At 43.1% G+C, this 22,890-nt stretch overlaps 1 protein-coding gene across 4 annotated transcripts in view; it reads left to right on the top strand.

The window, feature by feature from the left end:
* IL31RA (interleukin 31 receptor A) overlaps nt 1–22,890 on the top strand; it is a 76,111-nt gene that overhangs the window by 46,978 nt on the left and 6,243 nt on the right. For 3 of the 4 annotated variants that reach the window (XM_025201168.1, XM_025201170.1, XM_025201171.1), the window contains 5 exons: nt 5,532–5,633; nt 6,756–6,902; nt 11,708–11,848; nt 14,814–14,907; nt 20,895–20,970. In XM_025201168.1, the coding sequence (XP_025056953.1) occupies nt 5,532–5,633; nt 6,756–6,902; nt 11,708–11,848; nt 14,814–14,907; nt 20,895–20,970 (560 nt within the window). The remainder of the gene's footprint in view (nt 1–5,531; nt 5,634–6,755; nt 6,903–11,707; nt 11,849–14,813; nt 14,908–20,894; nt 20,971–22,890) is intronic. The other variant, XM_025201169.1, reaches the window with a different exon arrangement.

A 22,890-nucleotide genomic window follows, 5' to 3' on the forward strand; every position in this document is an offset into this window, starting at 1 on the left:
CCCTGCGGGGGGTCCGTGTTTCCTGCTGCCCAGTGCCGACACTGCTAGCGGCGGCTGCAGGTGGTCACCAACCCTTGGATGGCTCCCCCCCCTCCCTGCCGACAGCACTGGTGGCATCTGAGGGAGCTCCCCTGTTTACCGCTGCCACGCTCCTGCCACTCCCACCGCTGTGCTCCCGCCGCCGCTATGCCCGCCAGCCACCATGGGCACGGGCCGTTCATGTGCTGATCTTTTTTTCTTGAAAACCCTCACAGCATTTATACATATACTTTTTTTCCAGCAGTGCACTGGACACCCACAGCATTGGAGCAGACTGGATTAATTGAGTCTGCTCCGCACATGAGCTGAGGTGAACTGCACTGCACCATGAGCAGTTCTGTAAGTGGTGAAATGCATGTCAGTGCACAGAAAATGGTGGCAATGCGCTTTTGAACTAAAGCACCTCCGAGGTGTTTTAGTTCAAAAGTGCACTGCTGCCATTTTCTCAGTGCTGATGCACATTTTGCTACTTATACAACTGTACGCGTCGCAGCTCTGGGCACTTTTCAGAACGCCTACTGCTGTGATGCGTGCATGTATAAAAATGCCTTCATTGCACATTTTTTGTCAAGCAGCTACACCAGTAGTTATTGTTTGGCTATAAGTACATGAAGTTGTTACGAATCATAAAACTGCATTAAGAAAACAACAGTGTAGGAAGGGGAAATTTTGAATGTTATTGGCAATGTGGAATATGACATGCACATTATCTGAAGTTATTTTGACTGGTGATTCTCAACCAGGGTACCATAACACGCTGGAATGTTGTGAGATCCTTTTAAGAGTTCTGCAGGTGTGACACAATAATAACACTGTTAGGTATGTGAACTCTGTGCCCACCTGGCCTTGAACATCCGGTCACGTGCAGCTCTATTCCGGATGCTCGGTGACGTTTGTCTTACCGTCCCTGGTGGTCCGCTGAGTAGGTGTTCACCTCCGGTGTGGTCCTCCCCAGTCCTGCCTGCCATGACTTTGAATCTTACTTCAGTGGAGGGTCGAACCATTCGGGGTCTCTTGATGGTGGGACGTCTGTCTGGTGGTCTTCTGCGAGGCTCCACCTCCCTTCTACCTCGCCCTTACACCTAGCCTTGGCGGGTCACTGTTGTTCTCTTGGCCAGCCTCCCGACCACTGCTCCCAACTTACTTTCGCGGGAGGGATGAGCCACCCTGCCTAAAGCAGAAACAGTCGGCAGTATCCTACCCGAGCCACAAGGCCGCCGCCTTTTCCTAAAGGGTAACAACCACCCTGTGGCTTATGTACCAAACAGGTTCCCCAAGCTCTAACCCTCAACCCCTCCGAAAGTGGGAAACGTAAAGATACAACAAAAAAAACCTACTGATATCCTTTGGGGAACCCAGCTGTCCCCTCCGTCAACCCCCTTGGCTGAGTTACTAACAACTTCCTCTCGCCCTTAAGGGTCTGTGTTCGGCCCTATATGTGGCCGGGGTATCCTGTGGATTCTACCCTGATCCTTAGCTCCCATTGCCCAGCCTTCGGTTTTGTCGGCCCTGCCGTGGTCCTCCGACAGATGCCTGTCCCCTCGTTCCCCACCTGGTATGCCTCTTCAGCTCCCCCGGTGCACTCAACGGTCCCACCTAGTCTGGTGCCGTGACCTGCACTGGTCTCTTCAGCTCCTCTGCTGAGGCCTCTGGCATCGGGGTCTTCCTGGGTCCCTCTGCCCTTTTGTCCGGGTTTCCAGTGTTGAGGAGCTGCCTTCGGCTCCAGGTTCCTTTTGCCGCTGCCGGCAGCCTCTGGTTGGCAGCGTGTGCCAGCGTGTTCTTCCCTGCTGGGGAATGCAGCTCTTGGCTCCTTTTGCTCCCACAGGAGCTTCAGGAAGGCACCTCCTGCCGGCGACAATCTGCTGCCCCTCTCCTTCCTGCTGGCGGCCCCATTTTATTTCCGCTGGCCAGCAATTGCAGCTGACGTCACCAGCCAGCTGCAACTGTATAAAGGCATGGCTGACAAGCCGCGTGGGTTCCTCCCTCAGTTCTGGCTTCACCCCTGGTCTCACTGCAAGTAAGTATCTCCTTTCATCTTTTCTTTCTCTTTCTGTCTCCTGTGAAGGTTCCCCCCTGGTATTTTGGGGTCCCCCCCTTCTGTTTCTCTCTGTGACACTCCTACACGAGTCACAAAATAAGCCTAGAGATTTCAAATAGGAATCCATACGGTCAAACATGTTTCTAACTCAGGGGCAGGCAATTATTTCGGGTGGAGGGCTGCTTAATAAGTTTTGGTGAGCTGTGAGGGCCACATGGGTAGCCTGGCCCCTTGACTGTTGCCCTGCCCCCTTGTTGCCATCTTGGGATGGGAAGTCTTACCCCTAACCTTTGTCACCAAAAGTCCCTCCTCTTGCTCCTCAGAAATAGTCTGGGAGGGGAGGGGGTGCAATCTTAGAATTAGAAAAAAAAAATCATACACTAAAAACTAAACACCTACTATAACATATTTTAATTTTATGATCAAAAATATTTTTGTCATAATTTGTGTTTGCATACTGTATATAGAGGCGATTGCATAATAACTCAAAATAAATTCTTAGTCTTGTATATTGTGGGGGGTGTATATGGTAGGGTGTGGATGTGTGTGGAGGGTTTGTGAGGGAGGGCATAGGGTATGTTGGAGGTTGTGGACATGTGGGGGGTTGTGGAGGCAGGGTGAGTGTGAGGGGAGTGTGGGTCTGTGGGGACCCCTGCACTCCCTCCATGGTGCAGCAGCAGCAGGCAGGGCGCTCAGGGTGCAGGTGCCTGGCAGGGCACAGCTTTGGCCAGCACTGCACATCACAGTGAGGGGCACAGCCTCCACTGGGCTGTCTATATCATGAGTGCTCCCCACCACTCACGCAGCCCCCACACTCTCAGGGCACCGAAGGAAAGCCCCAGGCACTGTTGCCAGCTGCCTTCCCCACCCCCCAGGAGAAGGTGCTTGGGGCTTCTTTCCTCTGCTGCACAGCCCCAGCATGGAAGGCAGCCGGCTCCAGCACCTGGGGCTTCCCTCCTGTGCCTGGCCTACGTATTTGTGGCAGGGAGCACTGTTTATACAGACCGTCTGACAGAGGCTGCGCCCCTCACTGTGATGTGCAGCACTGGGTGGAACTGTGCCCTGCCGGGTGCCTGCGCCCTGAGCCCCCACTGCCTGCTGCTGCTGCTGCCACCACCTACCAGGTCTGTGCGCCAAAGGGGTGTGTAGCTGGGGGGCGTTTCCCACACCCCCCCACCCAAGCACCACGCTGCTGCCAGCCCCATGCTCCGTGCTCCTGCCCAGCTGCAGCCCTGCCCCTGCTGCTTCCCTACCTGCTGCCCAGAGCCAGGAGGAGACCGGGAAAGCCAAGCACATCCGTGGGGGCTGCAGCAGCAGCCCTGCCCAGAAGCTGCCTACTGGCCAGGCTGCGCCCTTCCGCCCACAAGGGTACAAGTGAGGTGCAATAGGGCATATTTGGGGCTGTGTGTACACAGGTGCCTCATTCCCACCCTTGTGGGCGGAAGGGCTGGGTGAGGTGCAATTTGTTGTGGGGGCACTGCGGGCCAGATGAAAGTGCTTGGTAGTCCAGATGCGGCCTATGGGCCATATTTTGCCCACTCCAGTTCTAACGTCTGGTCTTTTTGAGTTACTTGGAACAGAAAAATTGCTGTTGTTTTTTGGTAGTCAAAAAAACAAGTGAAAGCTAGAGCTGCAATTTTCTGAGGGGTGCTTTGAGTCTAACAAGGGGTGTCTTGAGTCTAAAAGATGAAGAACCATTGATTTAGATGATAGAAATTTGTCTACTTTATCTACAACAGTTTAAATCTTCTCCAGCATTAATTATTTTATATGCTGTAACTGAGAACTGAATCCACTTTTAGAAACTGTACTTTAATAAAGTGTATGCAAAGGGACCATACACATTCTTGCTATGTTTTTGTTTCTACTTGAGAAATATGGGAAGTACAGTGAGAAGAATATTGATCTGATGTGTGTGTGTGTGTGTGTGTGTGTTTGTGTGTATGTATGTATATAAATAAAAAATAAAAATTGAATTAAGTTATTATTTCTAAAGTTTTTAACCATTTCTTTTTTTATAGATATATATACTTTGAAATTTTGAAATGTGCTCATGTGTCAGTGGGATCTTTTCTAAATTCTGTTACTTTTTCTTATGTGATTATAAAGACCATATAGTATAAAAAACCATTTAAGTAAATCAGCCCCCCACAAGTTCTAAGCCATGAGAGACCACAACTGTGTGATACTCTGATGAACATGTTGCAGAGAAGCAGTGTGACTAAGAGATTTAAAAAACCCCGAAATGCATACATAAAGTTCAATTTCAGGAACATTAATTAAAATGCAAGAACAGGACCAGTTGAATATTCAACTGATTCTTGAATACAGCTGAACTACATGGACACAAGTCAGGCTGGGAGTCCAAAGCTCTTTTTGGCAATACCCCAATATGCTATACAATATGGTCTTCTGGCACCATTATAGAGCAATACGAGGATGGCTCTAATTTATGTCCGGTAATTATAAGTACAAGGACTTCAAAAGAAGCAGAGTATTGATACTGTGTAGAGGCCTGGACAATATCCACTTCTTCTGTTTTCCAAGACTAAGAGAAAGGGACATAGAAGTTTCTATGCTGGCTCCATTTTATGGGATGACAAGCCACAAGCTTTGGCCAGACGGAACCAACTACAGATCTGAATTAGGTTGGCAGTGTGGCTACATTACATGATTTAGTCCAGAGTGTTCCAGTAACTAGTTCCTCCCTTCCAATTTTAGTTGGTTGAAATAGGCAATAGCAAGTGAGTTCTTCTTTCAAATTAATTACCAGAATGTTCAGGATTTGAAAGATCATTAAGTGAATCTTTGAATTAAACCTAGAAATAAATTAATTAAAATGTTATCGCAGAGACTTCAGTTACAGGGCTCAGAAGATGCTCGGCTACATTCTGCATAGCTGGTGGTCAGATTTGAAGGAGCTTTATTGTTACTTTTAAATGCTTTTACACATTACAGAAAATCTGTCTTTGACAAGGAATAAGTCTTTATCATGTGCAATCATCATGCATGCAAAATGTTGGAAAGAATGCTACAAAAGAACTATTGGGTCATTTGATACTAGAGATTTCTAAAATAAATATACTAATCTAGTCATGTTAGATGCTAGTGATAGTAAGGTTCATTTAGCAGATAAAGCCTAAGTAAAAATGAAGTACAAAAACTGCTGTTTATTCCATGTATTTCTTTTGGAAATGGTTCTGAATTTGTAGAAAGACTGCCAAATCCATTCTTTCTGTGGGCCTGCAATGGGTTTCCTCCTTGTATTGAAGTATAGCAATGGGCATGCATAAGAGTAAATATACATGCTGTCATAAAGACCATGGGGAAAATACCAGGAAGGAGCAGGATTTGTTTATTCAATACCAGGAAAATGTTACTTTTTCCATTTTCTTTACATAAATCATATCAGTGAAGCAAATAATTATGTATCTAATACATTTTCCCCTTACAGGAGCCTTTGAATCATTCATATGCTACAATATCTCAGTGTATCCTCTCTTTGAGAATAAAATAGGAGCTCCATATTCTGTACAAGCTTATTTTCAAGAAAAACGTATGTATATGAAACTACCAATACTACCTTCTGTTCTGCTCTGTTCTGTAGATTGCAGTAGCAGTTGAGCTCTGTGTTTAGGAGCTGCACTGCTTAATTGTGAATGGTATTAGAACTAGGTGTGAGACTCCTGATATTCCCAATTCAACCCTTGACTTGCTGTACATTTCTCAGTATGTTATTTAATGTAGGTTCTTTAATCTACAGTGTTCACTAACCTGCAGCAATGTTGTAAGGTTACATGATGTTTGTAAAGTGCTTTGAGATGTTTAGATGAACACTGACACAAATAATTTATTATAATTTATTTTATTATAGTAGAGACAAGTCAGTTCTTAAATATTGCATCACACTTAGATTACACACTTTAAAAGATATAACTGACTGAACTTTTTGTGTTACCCTTGCACTCAAAAGAGTAAAAGGTAAATTTCTACACACAGAATAAAATGGGTCATTAGAAAAGTTTGTGGGTTTGCTTTTTTCCCTTTTTCTATTTTTATATATTAATGAACAGTGTACATTCCTGTATATTTGAGGTTGTATGAAGGTATGTAGTCAGGACTTAGTTTGAATGCTTTTTGTTCGTTAACTTACACAATGCTCAGACAATAGTTATGATTGACAGAATAAGGGAAAGGACTAGATCCGTGTTCAAAGGACTTAAGCATACAGAACTTTTGCTTGTGCCATGCAGTAGGGGTGATGTTATATAATATGAGTAGGAAGTGTGGTCAAATAGGTTGAACTGGGACATGGCTAACCATGGAAAACCACAGACTTCGGCAGATCACACTATCCTGCTTTGAACTTCAGTTTTCCGTGGGTATCCTATTTCCTTACCTCTCAAGAATGTTGGGAGGATAAAATCCTTTAATAATTACAAATCACTCCAACACTGTAGTGCTAAGAATTATGTAAGTGTACAAAAGAGGGTAAAGATAGTATCTCTGGAAAGATGAGAGGAGCTGAGGGTTGGTACCAGATATTTGATAAACTTGGATAAATAAATAATAGCTCTTTCTTATATCACTGGTGTGCATGTCACATTACAGATTAGTAAAGCTGTGTCATTTTCAGTATTATATATATTTTAAATATACATGTTTATATTTTTTGCAGCTCCCACTGTTGGTCCTGAAACTAAAGCAGACAATCCAGGCAAAAATGAGGCTATAATAAAATGGAATGAGATTGATAAAATACACAAAAATGGCTTTATTAGAAACTATACAATATTTTATAAATCTGAAGGTGGAAAAGAATTAAGTAAGTATGTTTTTGTTAAATTGAAGATAAAGCTTCTCCACTTTGTGGTACCAGCTCACTGATTTATGACATTTATCACATGATGAACAGATCAGCACATGACTTCTGATTCTACTTAAACTGGTAGCAAATTCTGCAAGACAAAATTTAAAGTCTTTGTAAGATGAATTGGTGATTCAGAATCACTGATCTTGCTTTGCTACTCCCTATCAGTCTCTTCATGTTTATTTGCATTTAAGAGCTCAGTTGGGTGGAACGTTGTCCAGAGATAGCTCAAAGACCACTTGTTTGAAAGCCAGGGTTGACTGTTTCACACCTCCAACACAATGGAACTCTGTACAGTAAGGGTAAAGTTTCTGTATTGCTCATGTGGAGCTCTGTGAGTTGCTGTGGATAAGCAGCTTACTGTGCTAAGTTGGCTCAGGTATCTGTGCTAGGTTTCTCAACCTGGTCTACTGAAGACATTCACAGATCTTACCAGCTGTCACGCCAAGTGCAAGGCAAAGTTTTTTCAGCTTTTCTTCTGTTAGCAATATGCATAGCCACATATATGGCTAACAAAACACAACTGAAACAACAGTCCTGCTGCACACACTTCCCCCCATTAACAAGAATATAAGAGAACAAACAATGGGTGGCAGTTACAAATCATGTTGCTGGAAGGCACTTGGGCATTTACATAGGTAGTCTGATCTCTAAAAATGAATGGGATGATCATCATATTTTCTTTACTGATGCTCATTGCTCATATCTGTTGCTACAACACCTAGATGTTGATGGCAGGTGATACCTTTTTAAAGTTAAACCTGACAATGGAGTATTCCAGTTAATCACATAGGACCTGTGTGTGCATAGGAACATAGGACTGTAAGTGCCCAACAATTCTCTGTGACTGTTATCTCTGAGTGCTGGGTAGTGGTTAAAATAGCCTGGCAACCTCAAGAGTGTCAATGACTTTCTACAGAAGATCACCATGAGGGTACCTAGGAGTGGAGCCCTGATAGTTGGACAAATGGATGAGCTGCGCTCCAGCAGCTTGTCGCCAAGCTAGTTCCAAACATACTGGCACCTACCTTTCTATTGAAGTAGACCAGCAAGGCTGAGAGGGAGACACTGGTGTGTGGGCAGCAAAGTGTCTCCATATACACTGCCCAAGCAAGGATTATATTCACCAAGCTGATGTCTCATTTGGCGTAACTCTTTTGTCTTGTGAGACAGACAGATGCCTACTACTAATTGACAGGGGTATAGGTTGTACCCATGTTGGTCTAAGGACGTAGGCAAACAAGGTTCTTTGGATAAATCCGATATCTTTTATTAGACCAACTCAAATAGTTGGAAAAATTCTTCTTAGCAAGCTTTCGGGTATAAATATGCTTCATCTGGGTGAGGAAGCATCTGGCTTCTCTACTATTCATTGCATCCAAGAAGAGCACACACCAACTGCAGATGCTTCCTCAGCCTGACAAAGGTTGTCTATACCCGAAATTCTTGCAAAGAAGAATTTTTCCAATGATTTGAGTTGATCTAATAAAAGATATCAGATTTAGCCAAAGAACCCTGTCTACTACTAAGTGACCAACTCAGTCAATGAGTCCAACTTTTATTGGCTCCATATTAACTTCACTGAAACTAATCAGTTGTTTATATAATAACCATATCTAAAATATATGCATTAAAATGTGGATAAAGTTATTTTATTTTTTCCAAGAATTTTCTCATCTCTTTCTGTGTGTGGGGGGGGACGCTTAATTCCTTTGGCTTCGGTGGTTCCATTTACCACAGTTGTGTTTGTTCCTGACTAAACTGACCTGAATGGCTGACATAGTAGTAACAATAAGGAACAATGATAATGTTCCAGATCCACAAAAATCTTATTCATCTTATCTGATTCATAGTGATAGTGGTGAAAAGTAGGGATGTGATGACTGAAGCATTTTTTTCAGATTGTATGACAGCTCATGAGCTACAGCAGTGGGGGCAGCTTTTTGGCATGTATACCACAAATTAGTCCTGCCCTGTCATCAAGTGCCACTCCAAATCGCCTTCCCATGCCTGATTTGCTGTTCTGTTTTCTGCTCCCTGCCCTATCTGCCACGGTGCTGCCTGTCCTCTCACCAATCTGCCAAATGCCACACACAGAGGCTGGCCATGGCACTTGTTGCACCTGGGCAAGTTGACCACCCTTGTGTTAGGGAAAGCACGTTTGGCAGCATATGTACTTAGATAATTGTAAAGAGTCAACAGTTTAGGATTGTTAATTTAGTCATTATTATTTTACAATTATTTGCTGCTTTTCTTTGATGTATAAATATTTCTTTCCCCTATCATTCATCCTGGATGCAACGTCAGGGTCATTAGAGGAACCTGTAAGACAAAAATAAGGGTTAAAGAGTAGCTGGAGTGTATTGCAGATGCATAGAATCCCTATAGATTCTTGAGAACAGTGCATCTTCTGAGGGATTAGATCTGTTTCTGAAAGGTTGACTACTCCAGATATTCAGATTCTGGAATAATGTCCTGGAAGTTTTGCAAGTTAGATCTTTTTTACTATGAAAAAGGGGGTTTCTCAAATAGGGCAATGAAGTAGCCTAGTATGATCATTTACTTATTCTAGATACAGTTATAGATTTATTACAGGTGCTCTTTCAATATTATTGATACTCCATTAAAGGTACTCTTTATAGAAATCAAAATAGGATTTTCTCCAGTGAAGAATCTGATCTTAATGATGAAATGTTTTTTTAAATCAACAAATCTGTTGCTGAGGAACTTAAAAATTCTGGCCAGCCAAATCTTCAGTAATTAATGTGATATTAATACGGAATTGTTGTGAGCTTATTGCTTGAGTCTTATAGTTACGCTATACCAGCTAAATAGGAAATGCTATTACTAGAATTATAAATGTCTGTTGGCATCAGTCAGATATAGAAGTAAGCAACTGGGTCAGTCTTTTGCAGCATTTACCATGGGAAAAAGTTGTGCTCCTAAATGAGACACACGCTTATCTTCAAGCTTTCAAGAATGTATTGTAAGTACAAGAGCAAATGGCACCAAGTCCCTTCTGTGTAAAACATAAGACTGCAGTTTCAATATGAGTGCTTCATTATTAAAAGAAATCCCCCTTCTGAAGTTTACTGGCACAGTGGTAGTTGCCAGTATAATCCCAGCTTCCTGAGGGTATTGCGATTATTTACACTGTGATCACTATTACAAGTAAATAAACTGTAGCAATTTATCTTACGTGCTCTGACTATAGCTAGCAAGGATCATTTGGGGTTGATAACTTTTATTGGACCAAATGTATAGTTGGGATAAAATTGATCAAGATTTTAAAGCTCGTCTCTCGCGGCAGTTCCTGGACTATCACAGCTACATCAATGTAACACTCTATAGATAGTTCATGAAAGAAACTAGAGTAAACTGCAAAAAAACTGTTTCTCCAAACAGTTGTCCCATTATTATTATCTCATTTGACTTTGAGTATGGAGAGATGACCATATTATACTGAATTAAAAAGGGGTAGGGGGAGCCTACTGTGCATCATCCATACTACAAGAACTGGTTCATGCACCTGATCCTATCCCACAGTCAGTGGAAGCTAACCTGGGAAGCAGATGCCTGTTTCATTCAGGATATGTGGGAATGGCAGGTCCAGTGGCAGAGTGCACACAAAAACAGTTACGTAGAAAAAACCCGATAGAATCATAGGGCTGGAAGGGACCCCGAAGGATCATCGGGTCCAGCCCCCTGCATGAGCAGGAAAGACATCTGGGGTCAGGTGGCCCCAGCCAGGTGACTGCCCAGTCTTCTCTTGAAAACCTCTAGGGTAGGTGATTGCACCACCTCTGAGGGGAGCTCATTCCACAGTCTGGAGACCTTAGTTGTGAATAAGTTTTTCCTAATGTTCAGCCTGAAACTATCTTCCAGGAGTTTGTGGCCATTGTTTCTAGTTTTTCCTCACGGCGCCCTGGTGAACAGTTGTCCACCGAGCTCCTGATATAGCAGTAAGCCACAATCGGGTCCCCTCTCAGCCTTCTTTCTTTAGGCTGAAGAGTCCAAGATCCCTCAGCCTCTCCTCATAAGGTTTGCCATGCAAATCTCTGATCATACGGGTGGCCCTTCTCTGGACCCTCTCGAGCTTATAGCACGTCCTTGTTGAAATGTGGCACCCAAAACTGGACACAATACTCCAGCTGTGGCCGCAACAATGTTGAGTAAAGTGGGATGATTTAAATACTAAATGCCTTTTTTGGTGTGTGTCAGCACTTGCATGTATGTTGCCCAGAAAACACCTACATGGTACATGTAATGATGGCATGTATGTAGGTGGTAATTTTTCTTTTCAGTCTATCTTGGATTGTTCTGAACTGATGTGTCTGTCTTTTATGCTGTCTTTTTAGTTTGACCATAAAAGCTAGGACCTACAACTTGTGATGATAAAGATCTCATTGCTCTTTTATTATGAAGAAAGTATCATCCATACTTTTTACATTTTGGCTATCTAAACTTTCTTGTACTTTTCAGTTGACCATAAAATGATTCACTTTGTGTCCTAAATTGTTATATGGCATTGTGCTATATTCAACAATTTCTTTGTTCTGCCCCAAATGACATCTTTGGTTATTTTGTATTTCAACAAGTCTGTAAAACTTTTGGATTTTTTCAATATAAATGGCCCTATGTAAACATAAAATAATAATATTTAACACTTATTTCTGTTTAATTAGTATTTTTGTGTGTTTATTTATTTACTTATTTATATTTAATTTATTTTTTTTTCATGTCTGTCTTTCCCTGAAAAGATAAAACTGTGAACTGTAATGTTCTGCAGTACAAACTGAGCTCCCTGGAAGCAAACACGCAATATACTGCTTATGTGAATGCAGCCAACAGTGCTGGTGGAAAAAATGGAAACACCGTAACTTTCAAAACTTCAAAATTTAGTAAGTGATGTTGGAGGTTAAATCATGCTGCACTGATCGTGTTTTTGGGGGGTAAGAGATGCAGATCAAAATCCTGTTGCCTTTCCAAGGTACTGAAGTGCGATGCTGTTCCATCCTGCTCAAGTCCTTGAACAATCACTAACACCAAAGGCAGATGGGCCCTTCTCCTCCTTCTCACTGCTTTTTGTGACTGAGGCTATGTGCAAACATTTATTTGTATCACTACAAGAATAAAGCACCATGGGGTGTGCACACATGCACAACCCCCTGGCTGGAGTGCTACAAAGTGACTTCAGGGGTGCATTGTCCAGCTAGCATGCTTTCTAGCTTCTTTCTTTCCCCCACCCCCATGGGATCCTGTGAGTTTGGCAGCTGCAGTAATAAAGTGGTGGCAGCAGTAGCTGAAGGCAGCCTCCCTGCTGCTGCAGCCAGTCTGAGTGCGCTAGCTCTTGCTGATGTCCTGTCAGTGTTTGTGGCAGTGGCAGTTCTTCCTGGTGCAGCCAGCATCCTGGGAGCACTGGCAAGAGACATACATCTCTGGTGTTGGTGATGGAGGCAGCTGTTCCCACTGCCAGCACCACCAGCTGTTGCCAGTGCTTCCAGCTGCAGCAAGAGCAGCAGGGTCCCAGCAGCATTTCAAGATGGCTCGCCACCTCTGGTCATGTTATCAGAGTGCTAGCTGCTTTCCCCCTCTCCCTTTGGAGCAGGGAAGGGATAGCAGAGGATTGTGGAATGCTGGGGATCTGAGAGACCCTGTGTAGTGGTAGATATAAGAGGAGACTAGACAAGCACCTAGCTGGGGTAATCTGACCCCAGTGCTCTTTCCTGCCCAGGGTAGGGGGTCAGATGATCTACTGAGTTCCCTTTCAACCCAAACATCTATGAAATCTATATAACTGTCCATATATTACATGTAGGACTACTGAGATCTCCTTTGGAAGATAGTTTCATAGTTGTTAGGGGCTGAAAGGGACCTTATAGATCATCGGGTCCAGTCTCCCTGTACTTGGACAGGAAAGACTGCTGGGATCAGGTGACCCCAGCAAGGTGGGCATCAAGACACTTTTTGAAGTTCGCCAGGGTGGGTTACTGTATCACCTGTGGGGGGAGCCTATACCAAACCCTTGGCACTCAACTTGAAAAGAAGTTTTTCCTTATATGTAGCCTGAAGCAATCTTCAATCAGCTTGTGCCCATTATTTCTTGTTGTCCCCTGGGGGGCCTTGCTGAAAAGATGCTCCCCTAGGCCCTGATTTATGCCCTTGACGTACTTATAGACTGCCACTAAGTCCCCTCTGAGTCTTCTCTTCTCCAGACTGAACAGTCCCAAGTCTTTCTGAATGTTTCTGTTTGTTTCTGTGGTGGATCCACCATTTTTGTGGTGCTACAAATGCCATGACTATCTGGACATCCACTTCTTGTAACATTACAAATGTGTGTCCATAGCGTGAGCCTTCAGACTAAAATGAAGGTGCATTATGTATCTGGTACATTAATGAATTGAACAGGGTGAAATAGGACCGTACTTTGGTACTTAAGTAAGTACCACTTGGATACCATACAGGTAAAATAGGGTTTGAGCCACAGGTTTTTCATGTTGCCACTTGTTAGGACAATCCTAGCTTCTTCTGAATGTTTGAGCAAAATGAAGGAGAATAGTTAGAAGTAATTGAATTTGACTCAATGCCTTGGAAGACATTGCAGCCCAAAACTACATGGATTAAGATTTTAACAGTTGACTGCTGCTCCCCCATAGGTCTCTGCTGAAGCCGATGGCTCTTTGTGGTCAAAGTAGTAAGTTTCTATTCTGTCAGTTACAGGATCAGGGCTTAATGTTTTACCAGAAAAGATCTGCCTTAGAAATTGGGCTCAAATAAATGTGTATTGTGATGTTTTATTGTCTCTCTGCCCATATAAACAATTTACTGTAAGCATGACACATTTTCCTTTAAATTAAACTTGGCTAGCAAGTTACTCAACACACAATTGTGGCCTTTGGGAAATAACCTTGTATCTTTGTTTTCTTACTATCATTGTCTTCCTCTCCCTTGGGATGGCTACAAGTCAGAAATTCAGAGTTGTTCTGTTAAGATTTCAAAATGAAAGAAGCAATGTAGAAAACTATTTCCTCAGTTCTGTTTCGTTTCTTGGCACGTCTATAATGGAGTAACCACGAAGTAATGTAGGGATGTATAAGTTAGCTTTAAACTAGCTAGCTCATGTACTAACAGCAGTCTGGATATGGCATAACTTTGTCTGCCTGTAAATTAGTAACTATATTGCTACCCAAAAAGCAGACTGATTTATAACATGCTGAGGTTTATTCTGCTGTGACTAGATTGCTTTCTGGTATCCAAATTAGATACCATAGTTCATATATCTCAACCCTACACTGCAGTCATTAGTAGGACTACACTGTAAATGTATCTTAAAATATGCCTCCTCTGCATGATTTACCATACATTTTATACACTTCAAAGAGGTGGTGCTGGGGTATGATACTGCTGTGGCTAAGGTATTTTGCTAGGGCTCCAGATGAATGTGGGCAAACCTTGCTCTGGACTTGTACTGAAGGTTGTACTGTGTTGACCCAGTGGTGGGTTGATTCAGTCTGGAGAGTTAAGGCTATGCTGGATACAGTGTTAGGTATATCAGTTTCTGCGGGTACCATTGGTACAAGAACTTCTACCATGTTAGTCTGATGGATCAGAGATGGTAAAGAAACAGCTATTGTAATAAAGTAGCAGCTAAAATCAGAAGCAGCTGTTCTGAGATCCACATAAAGCCCCATCACATACTGTTACACAGCTGGATACAATAACCAGATTAATTTGGCAAAGATGAAATAACAAAAGCCCTTTCAAATTATGCTAGCAAGTGACTCTGAAATTATAGACTAAAATTGAAAACGAGCTCTTTGGTGGAATATATACAGAAATGTTTCACCATTTGTTCTTTCTTTCAAGATAAGGAAGACCTACTTTATATATTTATATCACTTGGATTATGTATGCTGTTCTTACTGTTGCTGGGAATAATATGTACTCTAAAAAAACAAACGTGAGTAATTTCTCTAAATTTTCAATGGGGAAAAAAGTCAATTTTAATGTGTGAAAGGTTAATTTTTAGTTAAAGAATTCTTGGTTGTTGGTTTCAAGCAAATATGGTATTAAGAACATTTCTCAGTTTGATTAAGTTAATATATCAAAATTCAGATTCTTATGCAATCCATCTATTTCGTCATATAGTTGTAAAAACAAATACTATTTATAGAAAATGTGGTAGACCAGAATAAAAGTATAAGAAATGGAACAACTTATTGCCTATCTCAGTTAAAGCAGTTGATTGTTTGAGGAAGGATTATGGCATGAACCAATCAAAAAACCTTTTCTGTGACTTTTAAAAAATAACATCTATTATGCAATACATACATTACAAAACAATATATTACAAGCAAACCCAGCCCATAAGCTGAACTTTGTAAAGTCAGGCATTTAGAAAGGTTGTATCTTACTAGTTTCTGAGAGGGCTGAGTTAAATTTACAAGGCCACTTGAATTCTGGCCTTTCCTAACCCTTGAGTGCTTGATTTTGTGTAATGGCCTGTGAGTTTAAAAAAGCAATTGACATAATCAGAAGTTTCACCATGTAGAAGAAAACCTATGGCCCCAGAACTTTTAGATTCATTACATACCTCCGCCTCTTGGAGTAAATAAATTTGTCAGATGGTACCCAGATACGTTCTTAGTGCAGAGGAGATAAGACTCGAGTATACTGGGTCCTATTCCAGGCTCCAGAAGCAAGTGTGCTTTACTGGGTACATTTTTGCCTGTTCTCTCACTGACCCATTCTGACTCAACCTCTGCAATTTGACTTTGACCCAGTTCCCTCTTTTTATGGCCTGGGGGCATACTCAAAGAGGACAGAATCTTTGGACATATTTAGCTGCTATACCCTTTGGATGTGATTCACTGAGGAACAAAGCTTCTTAAAATGTGTCTTGGATAAAACATGGGCACCTAAGCCTGAGAGAGTGCTTCACAGAGACTCTGCCTATTTCACATAGTCATATGAAAACCCTCAGGAATCTGAGTTTTCTGGTGACTTTGACACCATCTAAGTTGTACTCTGAGTCCCTCAGAGATTTGCAAACTAGGCAGTTCTGTACTGGGGCCCTCAGACAGGCCCAATACGGTAGATGTACTCTAAGTGCACTTAATACAAACTGGTGGCATATTGTTTGCATCCACAGTTACTTTTATTCAGAAACGTAAGGGGAGGAAGTGGTGGTACAGGTTTCCCTTGCTTTATGCTGTACATGCATTCCTGAAAAATAGTGCAGAACTCGAATTTTTATAAAGGGAACCCACTTTACGATGTAATAAATAGGGATATGTTCCAAGACGCCAACTGTACTGACCCCCAGACCCATTTTACCACTTTTACAAGACAATTTTGGTACTCACCAACAGCAGACAGTACACACAAGCACAGGGCACTATCATAATGGGGATGGCAACTACAGAAACACGTGCTGCAGACAATGAATGAGGAGCACAGATCCACACAGGAGACTATATTTTGGTGCGTGTCACTCCCACAATGGACTGCACAAAGCAGCTGACTGCGGGCTTCCACCACACCGATCCCATAAGAGTGAATTTACCTTGCATATAACACATTTTTGGTATAAAAAGGGTCATTGCATAAGACCGAATTTGCACATACAGAACCCACATAAATCAAGGGAAATCTGTACATTTTGCAGAGTAGACTATCAGTAACAGCACTTCCCAAGGAAGTGGGAGTCCTGGGTTTGACTCCCACTGTAGTCTTCAGGGGCTCTAATCCACAGCTTTTTGAGGTCAGAGGGAAGCTAGCAAGGAGTCTGACTGCAGCCAAGTGAGGAGGGCGCTGCTGTACGTATCTAGGAGCTTCTAGTATTTCAGATCCTTATCTTATGCACTGCTATGATAAATGCTCCTCTGACAAATTACAATTTTCAAATCTTTTTCTGACTACCACAGATTTCTGGGATTTGATTTGGAGATGCCATCTTGAATGCAATTAATCTTTTACATAAATGATGCTGTAGTCAGAAACACCCAAGGGCTTGTCTTCGTTGCAGAATTAAATTGAGATACAACTTATATGCTGTCCCTACCTTGAGTTACATCTACACAAAACTTCTTGAACTGGTCTTGGTCAGCAAGGGGTGCTTGTACAAATGACAGGGGCTTAGTCCCTAGGTTTTATTCTGTGGCCTCTAAATTGAAATAGTGGGGGTGCCGCCACTGTGGAGGGAAGAACCGGGGCCCCCTGCAGCTCAGGGCCCACTTTGGTCCACCGGCAGCTTGCCCCCAAGGTGCAGGAGAGGTGGGCAAGCTCTGCCAAAAAAAAAAAAAAGGATCGGGGCCCTCACTGCTTCTGCTTTCAGCAGGCTTTTGCAGCTGGCAGGATGCCTGGGGCTGCCCAGGAATGGACTGGCTTGCCCCTGTGGCGGCACAGGAAGGTGGCAGGAGTGTGGCTGGCTTGCTGGTGGCCAGAGAAGGTGATGGGGATGTGGTATGGGGCTGTCCGGGTGGGCTGCTAGCTTTCCTGAGCCTGCCTGGGTTTCCAGCATCCTGTGCACCATCCCCACCATCTTCTCTGGCTGCCAGCATACCCAGCTGCCCTCTTGTTGCCTCCCCATGCTGTCTCACGGGCAAGCTGGGCGTGCTGGTAGCCGGAGAAGGCAGCGGGGATGGTGCATGGGGCACTGGAAGCCTGGGCGGGCTTGGGGAAGCTAGCAACCCGCCCAGGTGGCCCCGCACCCTGTGCACCATCCCCACTGCCTTCTCCGGCTGCCAGCAAACCCAGCCGCCCTGCTGCCATCTTCCCGCACTGCCCTGGCGCAAGCCAGACCATTCCTGGTTGGCCCCAGGCCTCCTGCCAGCTGCAGGGGTCTGCTGAAAGTAGAAGTACTGGGGGGCCCAATCTTTTTTTTTCTGCAGAGTCTGCCTGCCTCTCCTGCAGCTGGGGGGCAATCTGACAGCTGCATCATTGCAATTTGCAATGTTGCAAACTAAACTACATCCAGATGTAATTTAGTTTGCAATGATGTGAACTCATCTAAAACCCCAAAAACTGGCACAAGTGTATTGTGTGACACCATTAAGCCACACAAGTAACATTTTTGTCATGTGTACATGTTGATGACCATCATGTGTACAAGCTCCCATGGAGTGCTGGCTTCTGCTTGAGTTACTACGTCATCAGCTGTTAATATAACAGCTCTGCACAGTTCAGGAAGTATTTTATAGTGTGATCAGGGAGTATTTTATAGTGGGTATGTCTACACGAGACATTTAGCTGCCTAATTAGATCCACAGTAAACATCTCTGTCTACATGTGTGCCCTATTAGAGTGCATGAAACTAATAAATTCCTGAGCAGGCTAGTAAATTTCAAGTAAATTTAAAGGCAATTCCAAATTTAAAGGCAATTCCTGCAATTACATATAAAAGTGTGCAAAAAGCCACTTTAAAGCATTTACGAAGCTAGTTTGAGTTATTTATTAACTGTTTTTGTTACTATTATTATTCAAGATAAACGATAGCAAAGAGTACAAGTTCTGACCTGGAACCTGCCAATATCCAGAGATGCAGATAACTTGTCATGTTAATAGACTCATTAAAATCCTACGAGTAAAATTAAAACACATGTTTTAAGTATTTCCAGGATCAAGCCTTAGCTTCTTAAGAATGTGACAAATTCAAAAAATGAGAATGCAATAGACATGATGTAAGTTATGTATTACCAGGTGTGTTATAGGCACGGACTGCAGTGCCACCTATTATTAAGGATGCCTGATATTCCCCATTTTAAGAGCCTCTTTTCAGTTGCTTACAAACATGCTGATTATTAATCCCTTTTAGGATTAAAAACATGTTTACCGTAAACTGATTTTAAAAAAATGTCTTCATTTACACTTGTAAATTTAAATTTAAAATTACAGTTGTAAATATAAGTACTAGCCTGCTCTGGAGGCTTTTTGTGCACAGCGGTGCACGGGCAAACACTGTCAGCTGGCTGGAGCTCGAGGGTTTTTCAGTGTGGGGGCTGTCTGCTGGCCCTGAAGCACCCTCATGCCCCAGCCAGCCCCGCTGCAGCACATTGAGCCTGGTCAGAGCAGCCCTGTGCCGCTGTAAGCGAGGGCTGCTCTAACTGGATTGAATGTGCTGCACACAAATAAACTCTGGAGTAATACACTCTGGAGTTTTTTGCTCTCAGGTGCACATTCAAAGGCTGTGCCTGGGAGCAATAAACTCTGGTGCAATAAGCTCTGGAGTTTATTAGCACACATCGGCCCCATCCAGAAGAGCAGGGGTGTGCACTTGCAGCAGCACAAATAGTAGTAGTACAAATTTGTGCTGTTACTTTGTGCTGCAGTGCTTTTCCCTGCACATGTGCTTTGTTGAGGTAGAAATTGTCCCTCTTTGGGCAAACGGCCCATGCCCAGCTCCTTCTGGCTCCTAGCTGGGTTTCGTATGCTGTAGGGAGGGCTGGCTGGGGCACAGGGTGCCTCAGCACAAGGCTAGCTGGCAGGTAGCCCATGCGCTGAGGCACCCTGAGTCCCAGCCAGCCAGGGAGTGGCACATGGCGACAGGAGAGCAGGCAGCCCTGGACTGTGGAGCCCCTGTGCTGAGGCACACATGCCCTGGCCAGCACAGCTGGTTGTCCTGGGCAGAGAGCTTGTGTTGTGGCACGTGGAGAAAGGAGCATCCAGCCCAGGGCTGCCTGCTCTCCCATCTCAAGGCACACTGTGCCCCAGCCAGCTGTAGGGTATGCCCAGCTGCCCACAGAGTGGCAGGCTGGGGCACAGTGTGCCTTAGTGCAGGGGCTCTATGTGCTACTCTGTGGTTTGCTGGGGCACAGGGTGCCTGGGACTTCCTGCTCCCCTGTCTCCACATTTGTCTGGGCACATGCTACTTTCACATGCTTTGGCCTGCTTTTTTATCAGGGTTTGTTTTTTGTTTGTTTGTTTGTTTTTTTTGCTATTGAGAAATCCCATTTTTTTGCTGCTACACTGCATATTAATAGTGTGGTGCATGGTTTAACGTGCAAGGCATCTGGTTTGTGGTGCCACAAACTATGTGCCTGCATGTGTGGATGCAGCCATTGCACGTGTGGATGTGCTCACTCTAACTAGAATCGGTGTGGATAACTAGAGGTAACTGAACTGAAAAAATAGCCTAATGCAGGAGTTGGCAACCTATGACCAGTGGTGGGCTAAATAAGTGGAGCTCAGTCTAAGTTGGGCCACCAGCTATGACACGATGAATATGTCTACATGTGCAATAAACTCTGGAGTTTATTGCTTTATTGCTCCAGAGTGTAGATGACAAGATATTTATTGTACAGCTAATTAGTCTACTGCAGAGTAAACATCTCATGTAGACGTTGCCCAGTCACTGCTAATTTGCCCTGTTGCTGAATGACACCATTTTCCCTTGCCATGTGCCACCACATGATTCCCCATGCCACAGATTCCCCTGCTGCCAAAATGCAATCAAATAGCCCTGCTGCTGAACAGTACTGCTGTCCTGACTTCACAGGCTGGATACAATACCTTTGATGGTTGAATCCAGCCCAGCAGATGGTTGCAGATGGCCGACCCCTGGCCTAATACAGCACTCAAACAGCCTTGATTATAAGCCTAATGTAGGCAAAACTAAAGGTTTGTAGTTTTTTAGCTTAAGCAGTTACAGTTGCAGCTCTCATTTCACTGTTTAATTATAACCACTGGTTTTGGAGAAGGCATTTCCTTGTTTTTTGACTATTTTTTCCCTAGCCCTAGTTTTTTATTTGACATCCGATACAAACAGTAAATAAGAATTGGCTTGAAGAAATGCAATTCCACTTATTAAAATGATTATATTTATGGTCCTTTGATAAATATTTGCTATTCTATACTTAATTGATTTATTTCCCAGTATTTCTTTGGTGTTCACAATTTTAGTAATCTAATTTGTACCTCAAATGACCACTTTCTGTTTCTTACTTGCAGGTTGAAAAGGGTTTGTTGGCCTGATGTACCAAATCCTGCAGAGAGCATTGTGGTAGGGTCGGAGGATGTATTTATGGTAATATCTTATGTCTATTTAATAATACAAATGTATGATATGATTAATTTCTTGATAAACAATTGAAGTACAACAGATCTCTTGGGCTACACTGGTAATTAAAATTATGTTTCACTAAGGTTGAATTGACTGGATGACAGTTCACCTTTATCTCATAGACACCTTCATTGGACTCTAAATTTGGTACTTTAAAACAGCACAATAATTACACTGTTGAAGTACATCTTGAATAATTACATTATTGAAGTACAAGACGTCTGTCTGTCTGTCTTGCTAAATAGACTAGAGAACTCTAGAGTAATGCATACATGGTCAGTAGAGTGCCACGTCTCTTAGAGATTATGTCCTAAAATATGAATCAGAGTAGGGTGCTTATATTATTTATTAAACATGTTTTTACAAGACAAAATTATATCATATAGAAGGAAACAACCATACTGGTAAAACTGTCAGATGACAGACCAATATGAAAAACATCCTGGCCTGACCACTGCCATAACAGATGCTGAGTGTACAGAAAGCTGTGTGTTCTCCTTGTACTCTTTCACAAGCATGTGTCTATGTTACCCTTTGGCAGTGCCTGGACTGCAGGCCATTTGAGGGCATTACGCTACTTCCAATTTAGAAGGTAGCCTATGTAGAACAGCACAGTATGTTGAGGGCACCCTGCCTGGCATGGTCAGCCTGTGGGCTAGATACGGCTTTAGTTTTCCCTTAAGTTTTTCCAGTCATTCTTCTTTGCCTTCCTGTGTAGGGCTAACATACAGGGTTTGTGAGTCCATGGATTACAATTCTGATGTATTCATTTCAATCCATATAAACATTTACTGTAAGGATTTGAGGAAATGAAATGCTATAAACAAATAACTTCCTGGGATTTATAAATACAACAGGGTTTGCCTTTGCTAATGAAGATTGAGTTTAGATTGAGCTTAGCCAGCACAATCTTGCTAAATCCAACCTAAATGCAATATTTTCCCCCAGTGTATCTGCACAGTAACGTCATTAGTTCAATTTGAGGTGGTTGAATTCTAACCATGGGATTTTACCTTGTTTATATACCATGACAAGTATATTAGCTAAACTCAAATTAAACTTGACCATTTTGCCCAGTCAGGAAATATCTATAGTGCTTATAGGCATGGCTAATAATTAAGGACAGATTGGGGACTGACTGGCTAAGCAGCCAGTCAGAAAAGGATCTGGGGGTTACAGTGGACAATAAGATGAATAGGAGCCAACAATGTGCCCTAATTGCCAAGAAAGCTAATGGCTTCCAAGGCTGCATTAGTAAGAGCGTTGCCAGCAGATTTAGGGAAGTGATTATTTCCCTCTCTTCAGCACTGGTGAGGCTACATCTGAAGTATTGTGTCCAGTTTTGGGTTCCCCAGTACAGAAAGGATGTAGACAAATTGGAGAGAACCCAGCAGAGGGCACTGAAAATGGTTGGGGGCTGGGATACATGATTTATGAGCAGAGGCTGAGGGAAGTGGGCTTCTTTAGTCTGGAGAAGAAAAGAATGAGAGGAGATTTAATAGCCACCTTCAACTGCCTGAAGGGTGGTTCCAAAGAGGATGGAGCTGGGCTGTTCTCAATGGTGGCAGATGACAAAACAAGGAGCAGTGGTCTCCAGTTGCAGCAACAGAAGTTTAGGTTACATATTAGGAAAAACTTTCTCACTAGGAAGGTAAAGCCCTGGAACAGGTTACCCAGAGAGGTTGTGGAATTTCCATCCTTCGAGGTTTTTAAGATCCAGATGCACAAAGCCTTGGCTGGGTTGATATAGCTGGGGATGGTCCTGCTTTGAGCCGGAGGTTGGACTAGATGACCTCTTGTGGTCCCTTCAAATCCTAATTTTCTATGGTTCTATGAATTTTTACCATTCTATGGTTCATCAGATTTTCACCCTTTTATTTGACT

Source organism: Alligator sinensis, unplaced genomic scaffold (assembly GCF_000455745.1).
Source record: "Alligator sinensis unplaced genomic scaffold, ASM45574v1 scaffold123_1, whole genome shotgun sequence".
In the NCBI taxonomy this organism is placed as follows: domain Eukaryota; kingdom Metazoa; phylum Chordata; order Crocodylia; family Alligatoridae; genus Alligator; species Alligator sinensis.